At 60.6% G+C, this 19,922-nt stretch overlaps 1 protein-coding gene across 3 annotated transcripts in view; it reads right to left on the bottom strand.

Annotated features, from left to right (window-relative positions):
• The window catches only part of AGO2 (argonaute RISC catalytic component 2), a 103,212-nt gene that overhangs the window by 20,080 nt on the left and 63,210 nt on the right, over positions 1-19,922 (bottom strand). For all 3 annotated transcript variants that reach the window (XM_046001861.1, XM_046001845.1, XM_046001851.1), the window contains 11 exons: positions 19,188-19,308; positions 12,327-12,508; positions 10,148-10,284; positions 9,287-9,421; positions 8,404-8,491; positions 7,565-7,712; positions 6,829-6,948; positions 6,580-6,702; positions 3,921-4,054; positions 2,365-2,549; positions 1,163-1,322 (listed from right to left, as the gene is read on the bottom strand). In XM_046001861.1, coding sequence (XP_045857817.1) covers positions 1,163-1,322; positions 2,365-2,549; positions 3,921-4,054; positions 6,580-6,702; positions 6,829-6,948; positions 7,565-7,712; positions 8,404-8,491; positions 9,287-9,421; positions 10,148-10,284; positions 12,327-12,508; positions 19,188-19,292 — 1,517 coding nt within the window. In that variant the 5' untranslated portion in view covers positions 19,293-19,308. The remainder of the gene's footprint in view (positions 1-1,162; positions 1,323-2,364; positions 2,550-3,920; positions 4,055-6,579; positions 6,703-6,828; positions 6,949-7,564; positions 7,713-8,403; positions 8,492-9,286; positions 9,422-10,147; positions 10,285-12,326; positions 12,509-19,187; positions 19,309-19,922) is intronic.

Here is a 19,922-nt window from a genome sequence, read left to right as displayed (position 1 = left end):
ACGGCCAGCACCCGCTGACCAGGGCCCGCGGGCAGGGCGCTCGGCACTGGGAGCTCACCTCCTGCCCTTGGAGGCTCCTTGTGTCTCCCGGGGCCTGCGTGACTCGACCCCACCTTGCAGAGCCAGTCTTCAAGTTCAAAGTTGTCAGGCCCTGAATTCAGGGTCTTCCCACTCCACCGCACGGCGACCTACTAACTCCCCCCCGCCCAGCGGCGGGACTCTGTGCTCTGGAGGGGCGGCCCCGCCCACGGCCTTGCTGTGCGCTCACCAGAATGGCCCCACCTGGGTCCCAACCCAGAGGTGCTGACCAGAGCCTCCCCCAGCCGTGCCCACAAAGGCAGCCCGGACAGGCTGTCAGGCTTCTGCACACACTGCCGTCTCCCATGCCTCTGCCCTGAGCTCACCCAAGCAGCCAGACCGCCTGCTGCCTCCATGCCCGGCCCTTCTACCGGAGGGGCCGGCTGACGCACCGAAGAGTGAGCGTGGCAAGTGACCCACGCGTACCCGTGCCTGCCATCAAACCCAAACCCAAATGCCCAGACGCTTCGGCAAGAACCCCCCGACAGCCTCTGTCCCGCAGAGGTCTCTGCCTGCTGCAGCAGAAGCTGGCCTGCCCTCAGGGTACCTGGGGCCCCATGCCAGGCCAAGAGGGACCAAGGACCCCACAGCCCTGTTCACCGATCCCATGCCAGCCCCACACCCCTCACCCCTACCCCAGCCTGGGGTCTACACACAACAGTGTGCCCTGCTGCAGAGCCTCTCAGAGTTCCAGGGGTCGGCTCCTGGCACTGACGGGCTCAGGGGGCGCCCACCGGCAGCCACACAGCAGTGATACGCGTCGCTCTGCCGAGGCTTGTGTCCTAGACGTTCCAGGTGAGCTCACTCCTTCCACAGCATGGCTGCCACGTCCCACGTCCCACGTTCCAGGACCCCTGCGCCCTTCTCTGGTCTCACCTCACTCAGGGAGCCTGGCCACGGCACTCCAAGACCCCTGGATGCCCCTCGTTCCCTAGACTCCGGGCAGCACGGCCCGTGTCTGCTGGGACTGTCCAGGACGGTGCCTGGTGCCGGGGATCCGAAGGGGCCCACCCGTGCGCCGCACCCCCGGCCCTCGGGGAACTGTGCTGCCCACCGCCGCACACGTGGCCGAAGCCGGCCTTACCTCCCCTGGGGCAGGAGGATGTTGTTCACGCCCCCCAGTTTGACATTGATCTTCAAGCAGAGGTTGGACAAGGTCTGGGGCGTGGTCCTCTGCACGTTCTTCATCTGCACACACTGCGTGGCCATCCCCAGCACCGTGTCTCCCACGCGCTTGACCTCGGCTGCGGAGCACGAAAAGAGGCACATGTTGGCAGCTCTCACTGGCCTCTCCTCCTTTGCTCACCCTGACAGCAGCCCCCCGCCCCACGCAATTGCAGAGGTCAGCACGGAAGCACAGTCATGAGCACGGAAGCCCAGCCACGGCAGTCCCGTGGGCGGCTGGCGGAAGGGGGTGACTGGCAGGCAGGGGGAAGTCAGGCCCCGGAGTCTGGGCTCTGGCAGGACTGAGGACCCTTTCAGGGACTTGCAGGGCCATGTGGGCAGAGCCAGGCCGGCCTGGGGGACACGGTACTCCTGGCTAGGACTGTTGCCTTCGATCACGGTGCTCAGGGTTATAAGCAAATCCTGAGTCATTAAAATAAAGACACTGGCATCCTCGGCCTCCATACACACACGCATCCGACTTCAAAGAGCTACCTAGCCCCCCCCCTGCCCCCCGTTTCTGGATTCTTCATGAAGCAACTGTCCGCTGCTCCCCACACATCCTGTGGAACACGGCACTTCGGGACAGAAACACCGGTTGTGTCCTCGCTCTCTGGAGATGGAGCTCAGAGAGGAGATGTGTGAGTTCTCCATATCTGATTCTGTCCCTATCTAGTTGGGGACCCGGCTGGGGACACTACCTGAGCCTCAGGGTCCCCAGCTCCACCGCCTGTCCTAGAGTCACCTATCTGTACCCCCACCACCCTGGGGCCTCCTGGATGGGGGGCTGGGTCCCTGAACCCGGCAGGCCTGAGACATCACCGCGGGCGCTTGTTAAGTGTTAGCTAAATGGACCCACGACTGCTGTTCCGGCACGAAGTCTGATGAACTTCCGGCGAGCTCTGAGGCGGGCATGGAGACAGTGGCCCCCGCGATCCCTGTGCGGGCACCGAGTGGGCGTGACAAGCTAACTGCACGTGCCGGCCTCCAGGGAGGGTGGCCTCGGCGTGGATGTGGGATGCGATGGGCCAGGCACAAACACACCCAGGGCTCGGCCGCGCCCAGCCCTCCCAGGGTCACAAGAGCAGGGGCCACAGGGACCACGAGAGCAGGGGGGCCTACCGTACACGGGGGTCTTGCCCGGCAGGATGACGACCACCAGCTGCAGGCCGGCGTACGTGTTCTTCAGGTGCCTGAACATGGGCTCCACGCTATCCGCCCCCTGCGCGTATTTGCAGAAGCACGGCTGGCCCTGGATGGGCATGCCGGCGTCCCTCGAGATCTTTCTGAGCTGCTCCGTGAAGGACCTGAAGGAGAAGGGTCAGTAGACGTGAATGCACGGCAAGTGCCCAAGGCTCCGCACCAGCCGGAGGCCCAAGGAAGGGCCCGGCTTTAACGGCCCAACCCCAAACCCCATATGTTGACGTCCACGTCCAAGTATAAGACCTGGACAAAACCCTGGCGACGCGTCAACTCAAGGAGAAGGTATGCGCACACACAGCAGTTCCTGCGAAGCCACTCGCAGGTGTGGGGACAGTGCTGTCCTTTCCGAGCAGGGGCCGCCCAGGCAGCAGGCCTGACTAGCATCTAGGTGCTAGTACAGAACCCAGGGCTCCGGAAACACCAGACACCGTCACGGGGAGGACAACTGTGAACGCACCATCCCCCCGGACATGCCCCCATTGATCTTGGGTGTACAACTTGGACTTGGATGACTCTGCATGGGAAAGAATGGAACCAACCACAGCGAGAGGGACACCAGCAGCTGCCACCAGCCGGCCTGGATAAGCCACGGCAGGGGAAGGGCTCAGACCGATCAACAGCTTCTATTTTAAACTTGGGAATAAAAATAACATCGCCTTCTCCAGGGCAGTGCGGACTTGGCCCACGGGGGCCAGGGGCCAGGCTCCTGGACTTCAGTGCACTTAGCCCCACGCTCATGTACACCGCAGGGGCGTTCACACCGGGCATCGAGCACAGAGGAGCGGAGGCCAGAACACGGCGGAGAGAGGTGCCCGGGGGCCACACTCAACAGACTTGTTTCCTAGTCTGCTCTGTGCTTCCCGCTCGCTCCGCTGGCCGCGTGCAGCCCCCCCAGCCTCTCAGCCCCGGACTCAGCGTTCCGGACTGTCTGAGCCGGCCTCTGCTAGGATGCCAGCGGCTCCGTGCACGTCGTGGGCGTGGGGTTCCCTCCCACTTCCACCGAGACAGGAGAGAAGCTAAAGCTTTCTTTCCGCCGTTAGGCCTGTTTGGCACAGAAGTGTGAGTGGTGAAGCTGCCCGTTTATGGTGCTACTTTCAAAGGGTCCGATGCCTGGACCAGGTAGGGACAATTTTTTTTTTCCAAGTTTTTTGTTTTTATGGTTTTTTTCCCCAGTAACTTGACTTCACTGAATATAATTTTCTCTTTTGCATCTAATTTTCAAGTTTACCCATTTACTGCTTTATTTCTTACATAATCTGTACTACTTCTTCACACGCCCTCCACCAGTAAGTCTGAGAAGGAACAGCAGCCTTGAGGTGGCCCCCATGTCCTGGGCAAGTGTCCTCTGCCAGGGAAAGGCTAAGGACCAAACCTGCCATCACCACCAAGCCTGCGGCCCCGCCCCCCAGAGGCCCCGCCCCCCAGAGGCCCCGCCCAGGCCAGGTGCCCCGGCCCCGCCCCTCCAGCCGCCTTACTTAAGGTGGACTTCCGTGCACTGGCGCTGGGGGGCGAAGCACGCGATGGCCCACACCTTGATCTCAATGCCCGTGTGAAACTGCTTGTTCCGCATGTCCCACACGCCCTGGACAGGGGTGGCGATCGCTTTATTCTGCAAATGGCAAGAAGTTTAGAGTAAGGAAAACCGGGAAGACACATCCCTCTGACCTTGGATTGAGTTACTTTCCCTATTGTCGCTGGCTCCCCGGGGTCCGATGGTGCTCCCGAAGCTGAGAACTGAGCCTCTGTGTGGTCTCCCGTCTCTGAGCTGCCCTGCAGAGCAAGCGGGCCAGAATGTCTGCAGGACAGATGGATGGACAGACGGAGAGCTGGCCGGGAGACGGGGGATGGTGGGATGGATGGGGTGGACAGAGGAGGGATGGAAGGATGGACGGGTGAACAGAGGGGGCACGAAGGACGGATGGCGGGAAGGGCAGACAGAGCAATGGAAGGACAGACGGAAGACGGACGGACCGATGAAGGGAGGGGTGGATACAGGCCACGGGGAGCAGAGAGGCCAGAATGCCACCGAAGTTCATGGGCAGCCCCGAGGAATGGAAGGGCCTCGAGATGCCACAGGAGGGCTTCCTGGTTCCGAACATGCTCTCGCTTACTCCACCCGTTATCACGCCTGCAGCCCAGGAGGGGAAGGGAGTCAAGGTGCCAGGGAGCAGGTGGGCTGGGGAGGACCCCTCCTTCTCCTCGTGCCATGCCGGCCCTGTTTAAGGAATGGAAGCTACTCCGACTTGTGGAGACAGAGCGAGGGACGTATCCACTGGAGCTTGTCCTCTCTCAGCCAGAAAGGACCAGGCCTCGGCACTGCCACCAGAGGAACCTCTGTTCTTTCCTGTATTTTTCTAACTATGTCCCCGCTGCACAGAGAGAGCCTTCTGTGAGAGACGGCCTGCCACCGGTCTGGTACGCCAGACGCCACACACACGTGTGGGCACACACGGCTTCAGCAGACGTGGGCTCTCGTGACGCACACGAGTGTCATCAGCCCTGCTGACGTGTGCACGGTCCCGTGTGCTGTAGGATGTCAGCAGTTCCTGTGAGGAGGCCAGCCTCCAGACATCACTAGATGCTCCCTGGGGGGCTTTTAACGTTTCGCTCCGACAACAGACGAGTAGGGTGGGTGAGGAAGAATGTGGGTTCTCACTGAAATGTTTCAGAGATCTGGAAAAATGTGTTCATTCCGAAGCATGATAAACTTTCAATCCCTGTAATTCTAGTATTTTTGCAAGATTAGTTTACAAGAGCTACTTTGTTTTCCAAACTACTCCTGCATTTATTAAGAGTCAGAAAATCAGACAGAAGCAGGGGCCGTGAAAAAGACAAAAACAGAAACACTGGATTTGCGATCTTGGTTGACCACCCAAGGGCCATGAAAACCTCTATTTCCAGCCGTCTCTCCGCTGACTCGGGCAGGCCCCTCTGAGGGCTTTAAGGGCTCAAAAGGGGCCGTGTCTGCACTGTGTCCACATCTGCACGCAGCAGACACACAAGGAGCTGAGAAAGCCAGGATGCCTTGCTCAGAGGCCGTCCTCGGAGGACAGGGACCCCCACACAGAGAACCATCCAGAGCCCAGACAAACAAGCCACATGTCACAGAGACACAGAACCATCTCCAAGTCCTCTGTGGGCTCTAAGAGAGAAAGTTTCAAGAAGAAGCATACTTAATGTTACTGTTTGCACTGAAAGGGATGAAAACACATACGAATCCTCCCTGGGCAGCTTACAAGGGACAGAGCGAACATCAGTCGCTTCCTGGGAGACCCCGTGAGACCTGGGGAAACCGTCTTCTTCCTGTAACGCCTTGTTCTGCTGTGCTGTTTGGTAGGCAGGCTCCACACTCCGTGTGGGAGTCAAAGCCACGACCCTGGGGTCAAGACCCACCAAGCCGGCCAAGTGCTGCCCTCTCCTTTAATTGTTTCACCGTCTGAACTTTGGAACATTCTAAAAAGCAGAACTTATGTTTTATAACAAGAAAGGGAAAAACCCCACTAACAAAACCAGGCCTTGCTACAGGTCCTGAGGACTAGGGTGAAAGGCAGGGTCACAGCTCGCAGGTGAGTGAGGTCAGAGCCCGCCCCCCGCCGCCCGCCCTGTACAGCTGTGCTCCGCATCTGGAGGCCCGGCCCGTCGGAGTGCACGAACCCTTCTCAAGAGCTCCGCGGGGCTCAAGAGACGGAACTGCATTACGATGTGCTGAGAGGCCAGGCATTGAACAGGCAAAAACAAAAACTCAAATGACTTACAACTGTTTGTCACCAAATACCTCCAATACCAAAGTCAAAAAACAAAACAAAACAAAAAAACCCACCAGAAAATAATTCATCAGTGCAGAGTGTCCCAGAACAATGCTTTCCAGATTTTAATGGGATAATAAAAGTCACCTTTTGAAAAGACAAAGGGTAATTCTGAAAATCTTCAGAAAGGGCCGAGCAGCTCAGTCCTTACTCAGGCCCCGTAACAGTGCTGGCTCGGACGAGCGTGGCAAGAACTCCTTACCCCTGCCCGTCTACACCTCTGGCAACGGTGCTGCCCTGAGGGGGTCCAGAGCTGCTGCTCCCCCACAACTGGCAGACACAACACGCAGGCACCCACGCACGCCTCCCAGCCCCGCCCTCCACGTACCCTGCCCCCGTAGAGGATGGAGGGCGGCTGGAGGACCCGCCCGGTCACGTCTGTCATCTCGTCCTTGACCATGATTCCAAATTCACGAACATACGGATCTGTATTAAAACTTGCACTTCGCATCTTGAAAAGGAAAAGAAAAGTAAGCTGTGTGTGTCCCAAACGTCAGGGGCTCCCCTCCCCCACACCACGTACCACAGTCCCCACAGTGTCCCCGCCCCCAGGCCGGCCGCAGCGAGTGACTCTCACCAGCTTGCTGATCTCTTCTTGACGATCTGGTGCCGACCGGGCAGTCGCTCTGATCATGGTTGAGGTCTGATTGTCGGTCAGTTTTTTGATACATCTCTGTCCTGCCACTATGTTACAGACCTATGAAGAAAGGACAGACACGGCGCTGGCCCGGTGCTGGGGGACAGGCCAGGGTCTGTGGCTGAGCGCGGCGCCCTGGCTCGGCCTGGAACACGTCCGTCTCTTGGCCACACATGGCACCACGCAGACACCACGGCGGCTGACCCGGCATTCCTCCGGGACCAGGGGCTGCCGGGGGCCTGCGGTCAGCAGCAGGGCCTCCTGGGGAGCCTGGGGAACCTCATGACGTGAGAGCAGGAAGCTGCGCATTGCCGGGGAGGAAGCTGAGCTTCTGCATTAGGGCCCAGGAAGACCGACTGGACACCGGGGTAACCGGACAAGTCCAGAGAACTGAAGGCACTAACAGAGTTAAAATTTGGGTCAGTTTGAGCATTTAGTCTCCCCCCGGGCCAGGATTTTTCCAACAGGTGAAGCAATGGCAGCTTTTCTGGAAACCTTCCAGCCTGGGCAAGGGGCCTGCTGGGCACAACGGGCACGTCCTCTATCAGCCCGGGAACCCCGTGGGGGTGTCCTCACCATTCCATTCACGGGGAGGCAGGCGCGAGGGGCATCCCTGGCTGGAGGCCCCCGGCTCTCCTGCCAGCCCCAAAGCGGGTGGACAGGAGATGGGACTTGCCTCAAGGGGAAGGTAGGTGTGTTTCTGCTCCTGTCCGACTTGTAAACATGGAAGGTGCGGGTAACGCAGGACCAGCTTGTGCCTGTCCTTGAAGTACTGGGCCACCGTGCACTCCACCGTCTGCCCGCTTTCCTGCTGCAGCGGGAACCTAGGGAAGCCGGGAAGGGGTTCAGGCAGCGGACCCGGCGGGAGCTGGCTCCCCCTGTCTGCTTGCCGAGGGCTGAAGAAGGGGAATGAAGGTTTGGGGGGGGGGGGCAGGGACAAACGTCCCGAGCACCTTACAGGGGTTTCCAGGGGCCAAAACCAATCATGCCCTTTAGACATGTAGTTCTTAAACTTTCATATTATCTCTGGAGTTGGGAAATAAAAAATACTCCCACACTCATAACACGCAATAGTCACAGATCACAGAGCTCTACAGTATGCGTGAGACACCAAGGACAGACGAGGGCCTGGGAAAGGCCTGCGCACGTCCCCGCCAACCTTGAACTGGAGCACACGGCACGAGACAGACGCCCCAGCACTGGCCAGGCCGGGGCAGGGGGCGCCCACCGATCCCTGCTCCTGCCCAGCACCGAGGATTAGAAAACACCAAACGACCCTCTCTCGCCTGCAGAGCTCGGGAGAGAAAACCCACAGGGAGCCGCACCCCATCCCGCCCCGTGCAGAGCAACTGCGGGACTTGATTTCCTCAGGTGCCGTCCGGCTCTACTGAGCCGAACGTGCAGTTCCAGAATCTGAACTAGAATGAAATGAGTCTTTCCAGAAGGGCCCCCGCTCTGGAGTCTGTGCACCAGAGCGACCGTGAGAGCTGACGTGGGGGAGGGAAGGCCGCTTACGTTTGGTGGCTGGCAGGCCTGCGGGTCACGTTGCAGACGCGGTATTTCCTCTTCATCTGCCCGCAGTGCGTTATCTCCACCTTTAGACCTGGGGACACAGAGCGGCAGGGCTTCCCGGTCAAGACCCGCCCCAGCCCGAAGCACCCCCCCCCCCCCCAGCACCAGCTGTCCCGGGAGCCACGCCCACAGACCCAAGGAGGGGCGGGTGCTCTGGGGCAGCTGCTCAGCCACGCTGGCCCCAAGGGGAGGACCTCTGCGCGGGGCCCATCGCACCCCCGGGGCCACCTTCTGCCCCAGAAATGCCAAGGCCCGCGGCTCGCCACTGTTCTTGAAGATAAAAGACACTATGTTGGCTCAGCGAGACTCTGTGCTTCCTCCGGGATTATTTTTAGCAATGGGCACTTCTGACAGCCTCTCGAAAGCCCTCTGAGGACAGGTGTGGGGGGGCGTGGGCGACAGGTGTGGGGGGGCCGTGGGCGACAGGTGCCAGCCGGCCACAGGGGCCTGAGCCAGGCCACCGCACTCGGGCCGTGTCTCCCTGAGGGGTAAGCTGGCGGGGTGGGGGCAGACACTGCAAGGGATGTGAGGCCACATGACGACAAGGCACGGAAGCGTGTGTCCCGTTCCAGGACAGCGTGAGCTACGGGCTCTCTGGTCCTGGATTCCAGGGACGTGCGGGCCACCAGTCACTGACCGGCGCCTCTCGTCTACGCGGAAAGCCATTTACTCAGAACATCACTGTTCCCGAGCTGTGACATGGGCCGGGCTCATCTCTGCGGTAATTCACCGGACGGCTGACCGCGCTCGCCTCCTCCTCCCCACTAGGAGCTCAGGAAGGGCAGCGAGGGGGAGAGTCGGGGCCACGCACGAGGCAGGGACCCACCTTTGATTTCTTTGGTAAACTTTACCCTTTGGGAATCTGTCAGAGGTTTCTGTTGTTCTTCAATACTTTTAAAATCCAAAACTTCACAAACAAACTCGATTACCGGCTGTGCCTTATAAAACGCAGTGGCTGAGACTGTCGGTGGGAAGAAAAGCAAAGCGAAGGGTGAGGTGAGGTGTGTCCCCTGCAGGCCGGCCGCCTGGCCTCTGCTCCCCGCCATCCCTGGGGCCCACCTCCAGGCCTTACGGGTGGGACAGCGCCAGCAGGGGCTGCCCCATACTCCTTCGGCTCAGAACCCAAAGATAAAGCTGCCCTCTGAGAGTTGAAAGCCTTAAGATGAAGCTCCGCCAGACCCCAAGAGCCATAACCGGGGACTTTCTGACTGTCCCCGGGTGCAGATCTCTGAGGTTTCCCGTTCCTGGCATGATCCAAGTCCGAGACTCCCGAGAGGGCAGGGCACCCCGAACCTGGAGGAGGCCAGCCGGAAGGCAACAGAGCAGGCCGGCCCCCGCCAGCTACCCAGTGCTCTCACCAACTGGGCAGCGGAACGACAAGGTGAGACAGAGGGCGGGCCGGGCAGCGGGAGCCCTGCCTGCTGGACACGGGCAGCAGGATCCGGGAACAAGTCAGGGACGCTGGCCCGTCTCAGCACCCAGAGCCTCAGTCTCTGGAGTGGGCCCTGCAGGCGGCTCTGAGGTGCACGTCTCACAAGCAGGAGAGGAAGGCCGGGTGTGACACGGCATCTGCGGCTCGGACGGAGGCCACGTTTGGAAATGGCCACACAGGCATTGCCCCGGATCTCAGCCCCTTGGCAACGCTCCAACCCCATCCCCCGATGACAAAGACAGGGGTTTTGCTTACCATCAATATTTAACATCATTTTCCAAAGAGAAGGTCGGACGGACTGATGGAAGCCAAACCACACTTCCCGGCCCCCGCCAAGGGGGTTGGAGCAGCCCTCGGACGCCGTGAAGAAGGAGCGGCCCACAGGCGTGTACCTGGAACAAGAGCCCCTCGTGGGATCAGATAGGAGAGGCGGACGCCGAGTCCGCTACTCGTGGTGATGAGCCAGCAGGCCCTCGAACAAGCACCCACGGTTCCGCCGGTTCCCTCCGAACCGAACCAGGTCCCCACGTGGCGCGTGGCAGGTGTCCGAGGCGGAACCTGAGGGATACTTCTGGAGGCACAGCCTGGAGACCCAGGGCCTCGGTGGCTCCCCCACGAGTGGGTCTCCCACCCCTCCCCCCGTGGCTCCGGACCCCAGACACGGGCTCCAGCCGCGCAGTGTGTCCTTGGCTGTGGCTCGTGTTTCTGAGCCTCCCCTGCTCAGCGACTAGGGCTTCTCTGCACACGGCACCTCACGTCTCTCTCGGGCAGTGCGCTGCACGGACAGCGGGAAGGAGCGCCCACCTGAGGCGGCCGGACGGAAGCTGCCCTGGGCCCAGGGAGCCTGGCTGCCCCGTCCGGGACCGTGTCGGGACGTGGCGCCCAGCATCTAGGCCCCGCTCCACGCAGCCCCTCTGCAGGGCAGGGGCTCAATGTGTGTGTGTTGGGGGGAGGGGTACGGCTTCCCAGGCGGGACAGCGAGGTGGGCATGTGGGAAGACCTGCACGCCTTCCAGGGCCCGGCTGCCCCCGGGGCGCAGAGAGCAGGAGGCCCCGGGCGTGAGGCAGACACCTAGCGCAGCAGCGCCGGTGACACCTGGACCCCAGGACGCGCCTCACAGAGGATCCAACAGGAAGATGCGTCTTTTGGGGCTTGTGGTGCCCGCCCCAGGCTGCACTAACCACCAGACTGTGGAGACGGGCCTTCCTCTCTCCTCCTTTCTCTTCCTGCCACTTTTTCTATTGTTTCTCCAAAATGAACGGAGACGTTCCTCCTGATTCTAAAAGTAACACGGCAATTAATTCAAAACTCAGAAAACTAAAATCACAGTGATTTCTGCCACTTGTTTGAAAAACGTACTCAACACTTTGAACTGCCTTTCCCAATTTTTTTATCCCCACCCACCTGCCTTCCTGCCGACAGAAGTTCCAAGCAGAAAGAGATGATATCCTGGGGGCTGGGGAAGGATCCCTGCACGAGGGACACCTGCCAGCTATCTGGTCACTCCCACCCAAGGCTGGAGACTGAGAACCCCAAGGTCCCTTTAAAATCCAACAAGGCATCCCAGAGCACCTTCTCTCACTACAAAAGACAAAGGGAGCCCCACTCCCCCCCCCCCCGCCATCTTCGAGCTCTGCCGCTCTGCGGAGAGGTCAGCATGGAGGCTCATGTCTCCAGTCACTGGGTCACACAAAAGGTTCCCAAAGCCCCAGCAGGTGCTGCACACAAGGAAAGAGCAGGCGGTCCCAGGTCAGAACCCCAAGGTCTGCGTGTGGCCGAGTGGCCTGGCTCCCTTGAGGCTGTGACATGGGGACTAGTGCAGCCCCGCCACGGGGTCGAGCACGAGCCCTTCAAGTGTCCATGCACCCTCTGTCCCGGGAAGTCCGAGTGCGGCCATTTGTGGGAGAAAAGCTGCCCCGCGGAATAAGCCAGCAGTCCGAAGCGCCGTGTCGCCCGCGGTCCCCGCCTCCATGCGGTGGGCGCGCTGTCAGGTGGGGCACTGGGAGTTATCAGCCTACTATCCCCAGTTCTACGCGTGGGCGCCACGGACACACCACACTCATGGGATCGGCAAGGGAAGGAGGACAAGTGAGCACCAGGACAGGTGGGCAGAGGCCACTTTTCTGTACCAGGTTGAGCATTCTGGTGATTTCTTTTGTTTTTCCCCTCAAAGTAATCTCTGCCCCACGTGGGGCTCGAACTCACAACCCTGAGATCAAGAGTCACATGCTCTACTGACTGAGCTGGCGAGGGGCCCCTGGTGATTTTTATATTAAAAGCGTTTCATGTTAGTACCGCAATGATTTTCGTCACAGAAACCCACGACTACCACCACCCCGACTCCCAAACCTCAATCATCCCTGCACAGAGACCCCGTCCCTTCCAGGTCACGCTCCGGGCCGGAGGCAGACGCTCCTGCTTCCTTGGTCCTCACCTCATGGATGGCAAATGCCTCATGACCACATCCAGGGCCTGGATCGTCTCAAAGGGGACGCTGGGCAGCCGCCCCGAAAGTGCATCGTGTAACGCCTGTAGGCTCACGCAGGACACCCACTTGATGGACACCTTGAAGATGCGGTCCTTCCCTTCTCCGGGCAGGGTGACCTCCAGCTCCACCTGCCGGGAGGGCAGAGCACGCCGTTACTCACGCTTGCCTCTCACCAAGCTCCCGGGCAGTCCAAGGGTGTGGCGCAGCTTCTGGAACACGGCTGGGCGGGGACATTCAGCCCGTCCTCTACCCCACAGGGCTCACACGGGCACCGTGGCTGACGCGGGGCCCGGGACTGCAGACTGGTCCTGCACACAGAGGCGGCCGCGGGGCGAGGCAGGGAGAGGCGTGTCGTGAGGCGGCACCGCAGCGTGGGGCACCCCAGACGGGGCGGGGGTCCTGGAGAGGTGCTTCCTGGCGGAACCGAAGGTGCTGCAGCGGGTCTGGGGGTTCCCATTTTCTGGGTCCCTTAAGAGCCCACAAGCTCAGTTCGCAGTGAACAGACCAGGAACCAAACGCCCAACGCTAACACCCGCGATTCCAGCGGGGTCTGCGCCCGCCTACGGCGAATGTCTCCAGCTTTCCTCTAACCACACAGGGTCACGACGAAATACGGGAACGTCGGTCTCTGAACAGGGAATGCGGGTGGTGGGGACCCGTGCTGGGCTCTTCCCGCCGACGTTCCCGGGTGCTGTTCTACGGGACCGTCTGACCCCAAGGGCACCGGCACCTCCAGGTACAAACACGCAGAGAAAAAAAGCTTCAACTACGAGACCCATCAGAATCCCCCGGGGAAGAAATTAAAACGCTCGGCCAAACCTCACTGCTACAACAGTGCTCAACGGTCTCCCCAGCTCTGCCCAAAGAGTTTCTGCGGTAGTGGGAACGGTCTCTTCCGGTGCTGCCCAGGACGCCAGCCACTGCCCCGATGTGGCCGCTGAGCACTTGAAATGTGGACAGTGTGGCTGAGGGACCGAGTTTTCAGCTTTGTTAACTCTTCCTGAATCCACACTGACACGGCCACGTGCGGCCGGCGGCTGGCGTCCTGGACAGAGGTCGGGAGCCTGCCCCAGTGACCTACTCCCTGAAGCAGACAGCCTCCGCCCGGCGGGGAAGCGCCCCTGCGCCCCCCGCTCCCCCTCCCCCCCTCCCCCCACCCCTGCCCTGCTCCTTGAGCGGCCGGACCCACCTCTGCCCTGTCACTCACCCTCCCACAGCACACGGGCTGTCATCGGAGTACGTCCCCAACATACGGCCGACACAGACCCCACCTGATCCAACATTCTGAATCCCGAAACCGGTACTTACAGAACAGGTCACGGACTGTATCTACTTTATCCTTAAACATCCAAAGATCCCAGCGGGGGAGACTTGATTCACCACTTCTTATACGTAAAAATACAGAGGCTCAAACTGAAGGTCCCACCCGCTCCCCATGCCACTGGGGCCTGTCACCCTCGGGGGGCAGCACGACACAGATGCGCCTCCCCGGGCCCCCCAAGCCCACAAGTCCAGGAAGGAAGAGGGTCCACCCACCGCCCGCCTGGACTGCCCTACCCTGCGGGGGCCGGGCAAACTCCAAACTCTGGCCTAGCAGCCCCGTCCAGGGGAAGCATTGGGGCCTCACCGCACCCGGGCTCCTCCCCGGCCTGCCCCCGCCCCCTCCCTCAACAGGCCCTAGGCCCCTCCCAGCTCCTGAGAAGCTCCTCCCCTCACGCACTCACTACCGCCACAGTCACAAGAGCCGAGAGTCGCGAGCCGACCCCGAGTCCTGCAGCCACCCCCAGCCACGGCCCAAGGCCCAGCGCAGGGACAGCCGTGGGACAACAGACGCCTGCAGGCCCACGGACCTCAGGATGGAGCAGCGCGTGCTGCACCAAGCCACGGAAGGGCAGTGCAGCAGGGACCCCTCCAGAAGGAAGTGATAGGGGTTACGGCTGCACACAGGGCGGCTACAAGCAGGAGACTAGGACCACGATGAGCCGTCACCTCACGCCTGTCCCAACGGCCGGAATCCAAACGGTACAGATGGAAAGTGCTGGCGAGGATGCGGAGAAACGGGCCATGCTGGGCGCTGCTGGCAGGAACGCAGCCGCCGCGGGACACAGCACGGGGGTCCTCAAAGAGTGGACGGCAGCAGTTCCCGCGTGATGCGACCCGGCAACGCCACTACGGGCGATGCGCCCGGGAAAACGGAAACACGAACCGGAAGAAACACGGGTGTCCCTGCACGGGCCGCAGCGTTCCCTCGGGCGCCGGCTGCGTGTGACCGACATTGCTCCGTCACCGAGCCGGGCAGCGTGCGGTCTGCGACAAGGCGGACGGGCCCCAGAGCACATCATGCCGAGTGAAACAGAGACAAACACGATATTCCATTTACACCGGGAATTGAAGAACAAAGCGAACAAACAGAAAAACAGGAAGACGTCTGTAAATCCCGAGAACAAACCAGTGGTCGTGAGAGGGGAGGGGCGGGGGGCGGGCGAAACGAACGAGGGCGAGGACGAGGTACACGCGTCCGGGCACCGAAGTCCGCCCGGGGGCGCCCGGCACAGCCCGGGGAGTGCAGTCAGTCCCGTCAGGACGCCGTGTGGCGACCACGGTCGTCACGGGGAGCATTTCGTCACGCACGCGGCTGTCCAAGTGCTACGTCGTACACCTGAAACCACGGTCACGGGCGTGTCCGGCACACTCCAGCCGGAAATGGCCGTCTGAGCCTGCCCAGCGCGCCCCTCCGCTCCGGTCCTGCAGGACTGCCACCGGCGGCCACCACGGGAAGAGCCACACCGGGGCGCAGGCAGGGGGAGAGCCCGACCTTAAGGAGAGGAGAGTCTGGCCTCAAGCACAAATGAGGCTTTTAGGAAGTAACGAGGCCTTCAGATAAACAAACCCGACCTTCCTTTGCAAGAAAGGCACCGCCGTACCATTTTGCCACGTCAATTAAGAAAATGTGAAAAAAAAGGTAAAAAGCAGTAATTACAGGAGGTGGTGAATGTGGTAATTATGACTTAATTGTGGTGATCATCCCACGGCGCACGGACATCTCACATCATCGCACGCTCTAAACACACGCAGTTCCACCTCCACAGAGCTGGGGGAAATGCCTCCATGAGCAAACGTGGGGGCAGGGGCAGGAGGCATGTTCCTTCAGCAAAAGACACTTCTACACGTTTCGGTGGGTTCCAGCCCGGCCTCTCTTGGCCCTACACAAGGCAGAACAAGGTCCAGGCTCCCGAGTCTCTGCCGGGCTCCGTGCCTCGAGAGGCTGCCTAGCAGGCCTATGTGACAGCTTCAGGACAGCGATGGCTTCACAGGGCAGGGCAGCATTGGCCTTCAGCTGTGACACAAGCCTGAGGACATCCTCCTGTTGGTCTGGGCCAACAGCCAGCAGAGTCCGTCCACACACCAGGATACTTCCATTTCTGAACAAGCCTCAGCTCTCGGTCCCAACAACACAGCAGCCCAAGGCCACTGGCTGGAGGTGGGGGGACGCAGGGGCTCCTGGCTCTGGGACCTTCCGGGGCCTGACTGGGGCAGGTGGCTCCGTCGGGCTCCCCGGCTGCACCCCGGCCTGGAGAAGGGGGAGAATGCTGTGAAATTCAACCTCTCCAGATAGAGGTTGTCTGTCGCTGGGCCGACAGAGTCCGAGCCGCTGTGGGGAGAGCCCCGTGCTGGCCCCCATGCCCCGCAAGGAGCAACAGAGAAAAACCATGGATGGAGGAAGCAAGCTCTTGTCTACAGCACGGCTGTCGTGAGGCCAGGGCCCCATGAACTCACTGCCACCTGTTCTGGGGAAAGAGGCAGCCCAGGCAGAGCCCTGGGGCCGGCCGAGGGCCATGCAGGTCCCATCGTGGGTGAGCTGTGTGGGGGAAGCTGATACAGAAGGCCCTCTGTGTCCACCAGTGGCCGGTCTCCTCAAAGCCACCTGTCCCTCCCGATCACTTTGGGCAAGACCGCAGTCCTTCCTCATTCATCTGCGAGGGGTGTGGGGACTCGGTCACCCGCCCTAGGGGGACCAGAGGGACAGCAAGGGGCTACTCCGCCAGCTGTTAGCCGCACCTGCTCAGCACCTCTGACCCAGGCCAGCTGGCTTCTCAGCACGGGGACAGGCGCTATGGCTTGACAGGAGGGACCCTCAGCCCCGAGAAGCACAACAGGCCCAAAGAGCAGAAGGGCCAAGCTGACCCTTCACCCGAACGTCACCCAAGGAAGGGACCTGACGGATGGCTCCCCGCCTACTTGGGCTCCGCCCTCAACCCTCCTGAGCCGCGGCGCCAGCGCAGAACCCCAGCACCTGCTCAGGTCAGCGGGCTTGCGCTCGCGGCCCCAGCTGGATGTGGGGCCCAGCGCCGAGCAGTGGGAGCACCAAGCTGTGCGTTTTGTGCCCGTGTGTCCTCCCTTCCCCACGTGGAGCTGTGCCCCTGGCCTGGCGTGTCACTGCCTTCTAAGAGCAGACGCTCACGCCTTCCCTGAACAAACAGCAGGCGACGGGAGCCACCAAAGCTGAGGACCCGGAGAGGGCCCAAGGCCGGACCTAGTGCTGGGGACAAACGACACCGATTCTGATCTCGCAAATCACGCCGGTACTGCAGAGCGGGCCTGGGAGTTCACCTCAAGGTGGATCAATTCCGACAGCTTCCTCAGTCTCGGGTTCTCACTCGTGAGGGGCTGGCCTGGCCGTGGCGCCGGCCCCCCACAAGGGCTGGAATTACGGAGCGTGGGCGACTGAGCCCGGGGAAGGCTGGATTACAGGCGTCGCCGTCCGCAAGTAAGGGCCACCGGCCACGGGCCACGCCTTGTGCGCAGACCAGGACGGGGTCCCCGCAGCCCCCCGGGCCGCCCGCAGACGCTGGCGAAGGCGCAGTAAAGGGTTGTCTCTGACCACAGAAGTGCCCACTGCACAAAGAAAAACACTGTACAAAAAAAAAAAAGTAAAAGAAAACAAGAGACGATTTGCTACAAGAGGTGAGTAAGCGGAAGCAGGAAAAGGGCCACACCGTATCCACTCTGACACAGAAGAGACTAACGTCCGAGTATCCCAACGGCTGGACAGAAACTGAAAAATGACACGCGGCAATGGCCTGGGGCAGGCTCTCCGTGCTCATGGCCGAACCCACAGGAGACAGCGTGGAGGCCCATCCCGACCTCTCGGACCACCAACCACACCACCCGTCTCTGCCAGGCGTGACAGCATTCAGACCTGACACCCTGACGACGCCAAGTTCGATCCGGGACCAGCCATAAGGGCATCACGCAGGGCTGCTTTTTAGAAATGCAGACCCCCCACTCCCCCAGGCCGGGCATCAGGGCCACAGGCCGCCCATCACTAGGGAGATCCTGCTCCCGGGGGGCTCGCTGAGACCTCACAGGAACCCCGGGAGGCAGATGCTGTGTACATCCCTCTTTCATAGACACAGCACTCAGGGCTTTAAGATGTCTCAGCCCAGGTCCCACCGCAGGACAGGGCAATGCGAGGCCCGATTCAGCCCAGAGCCTGGTTCACTTCTGCAGCGACAAGTTTCAAATCCGAAAGCTGCAGGACTCCCCCGCCCCTTCTGAAGGAGAAATGTTCCTATGCCCCGCCTAGCGTCTAATTATAAATGTGTACAGATAAACTGTGAATAAACTCCTTCTGCTTTTTTCCTTATACGACTTTAAACAAAAACAAATGTGCAAATTAGAAACTTCACAATCAATACATTCCACACGCACCGGCAGGTTTCTTCACAAGGCACGATCCCGACTGCACGGACAGGCCAAGGGTCCCGGGACGCCCTCGGATTCGGAATGCTGGAGTCAGCCAGCCCTGCCATGCCCACTGTTATCTTGGGGTCCCCTTGAGACCAGCTGGTAAGGACCCCTTATCACTGCGCAGCCTCCCCCCAGCCGCAACGTACTTCACGGGTATCAGAGCACGGCCAAGTCCGAGTGGCGCTGCCGGGCGCCGAAACCCCCCACTCTCCTGGCAAGTCAGACGTGCGCAAGGAGCCGAGTCATGTCAAGATTAGCAAAAAACAGAAAAGCAAAACCATGTAATGCCTGTGGGGAACTCGCAACTTGCTGGCCAGCAGCTTGAGTCTCCAAGCACCGAGCTGCACTCCCTCCTAGGGACGCGGGGGCTGGAGCAGCTAAATGGGCGGGTCGTTCCCAAAGGCAATCGTCTTTGCCGCTCTCACTGGGGGCAGTAAGTCGTTAGGCTGTTTCTCTACTGTTGTTTTTAGAGTCTGTGTGAAGCTCATGTCTGAGCTGAGCTTTACTCTTCTATTAATAAACACAACCCGTTACCATCTCAGACCAGCCCAGTTGTTGGAAGACGTGCCAAGAAGCAACAACTTCTAGGCAGAAATCGAATGACTCTGCAAGTAGAGCCGTGACAACAAAAACAATCAGAAAAGGTGACACTTTCCTATAAGCAGGCTCTGTGGTGATTAATGATCAGTGATTATCATGCGGGGGACACTGGCTGCCACTGGGTCCCACCGCCGCCATCACACACATCCCGGCCCCGCGAACGTGCTCTCCACAGGTCTCTCCCGTCCCGCCATGCAATCTGGGCTCCGGTCGAAGGGCGCCGTGCCTGCGTGTGCGGGGTGTGCGTGCAGCTCTGCGAAGCTCTCGGCTCCTGTCTCTGCACCTGGCCAACGCCCCCAGACCCAGGAGAGCGGGGCAGGACGTTTCTCCGGGTCTCGGGGTGAAACACCCAGGAACTGGCCACCCCTTCCTCCCAGGTGATCGATCACGTGACAACACGTTTGAATTTTACTTCATTACACATCGTCTGACCCAAACTCATGCCCGTAAACTTACCTTATCCCTCCCGATCGGAAGGGGCATTGCTGTGTAGAGATTCTTTCTTCCATCAAACACTGGTTTCCGATCCCCGAAGATCTGTGTTTTAAAGTGCTGGACCATATGTTCCACTATTTCCCTGAAACAGGACAGAATTCAGGCAAAATGTCAATAAAATCAGAGAAACGCACGCAAGGACGACCGTCCTCTAACGCCGGTCTATAAGCAATTTGGTAAGACCTGTGGCTCCTTTCAGTGCGACGACGTTCGACATTCTTCCGTACGGACGCCGGTCAGGGCCTTCGGTGGGCGGACGCTCGCTCGGTCAGTCGGACACGGGAGAGCCGTCCCAGGCCGGGCACCATGCGCACTACGCCTGGCAGGTGACACAGGCACCCTGAACCTCCTGGGGGTCCCGCTCCCCAAGCTGGGGGTCCGGACTCCACGGGCTCTGCGGGTGACTTGCAGGTCACTCTCCAGGACCTCCCACGAGAGCCGGGGGCTGGCTTGGCCATGGCCTTGCTCTGTCACCGCGAAGTCCAAAGACGCCCCATGCCAAAGTGATCCCGAGGTCTGTGTGGCTGGCTTGGCCTTCGGTGCTCCCGGGATCGGCTGCACGCATGCACCCTGGGTGCCGCTACCCTTTCAGTCCGGGCCCCAGAGCAAACACCCTAATCTCGCCTTAAAGCCCAGCGGCAGCCTGACCCGACTGGGACAGTCATGACCTGCACGGCCATGAGCATGAGGGTCTTT

Source organism: Meles meles, chromosome 1 (genome assembly GCF_922984935.1).
Source record: "Meles meles chromosome 1, mMelMel3.1 paternal haplotype, whole genome shotgun sequence".
Taxonomy (NCBI): domain Eukaryota; kingdom Metazoa; phylum Chordata; class Mammalia; order Carnivora; family Mustelidae; genus Meles; species Meles meles.
Note: the sequence above shows the minus strand (reverse complement) of the source record. Positions and strands in the feature narration are given on the sequence as shown.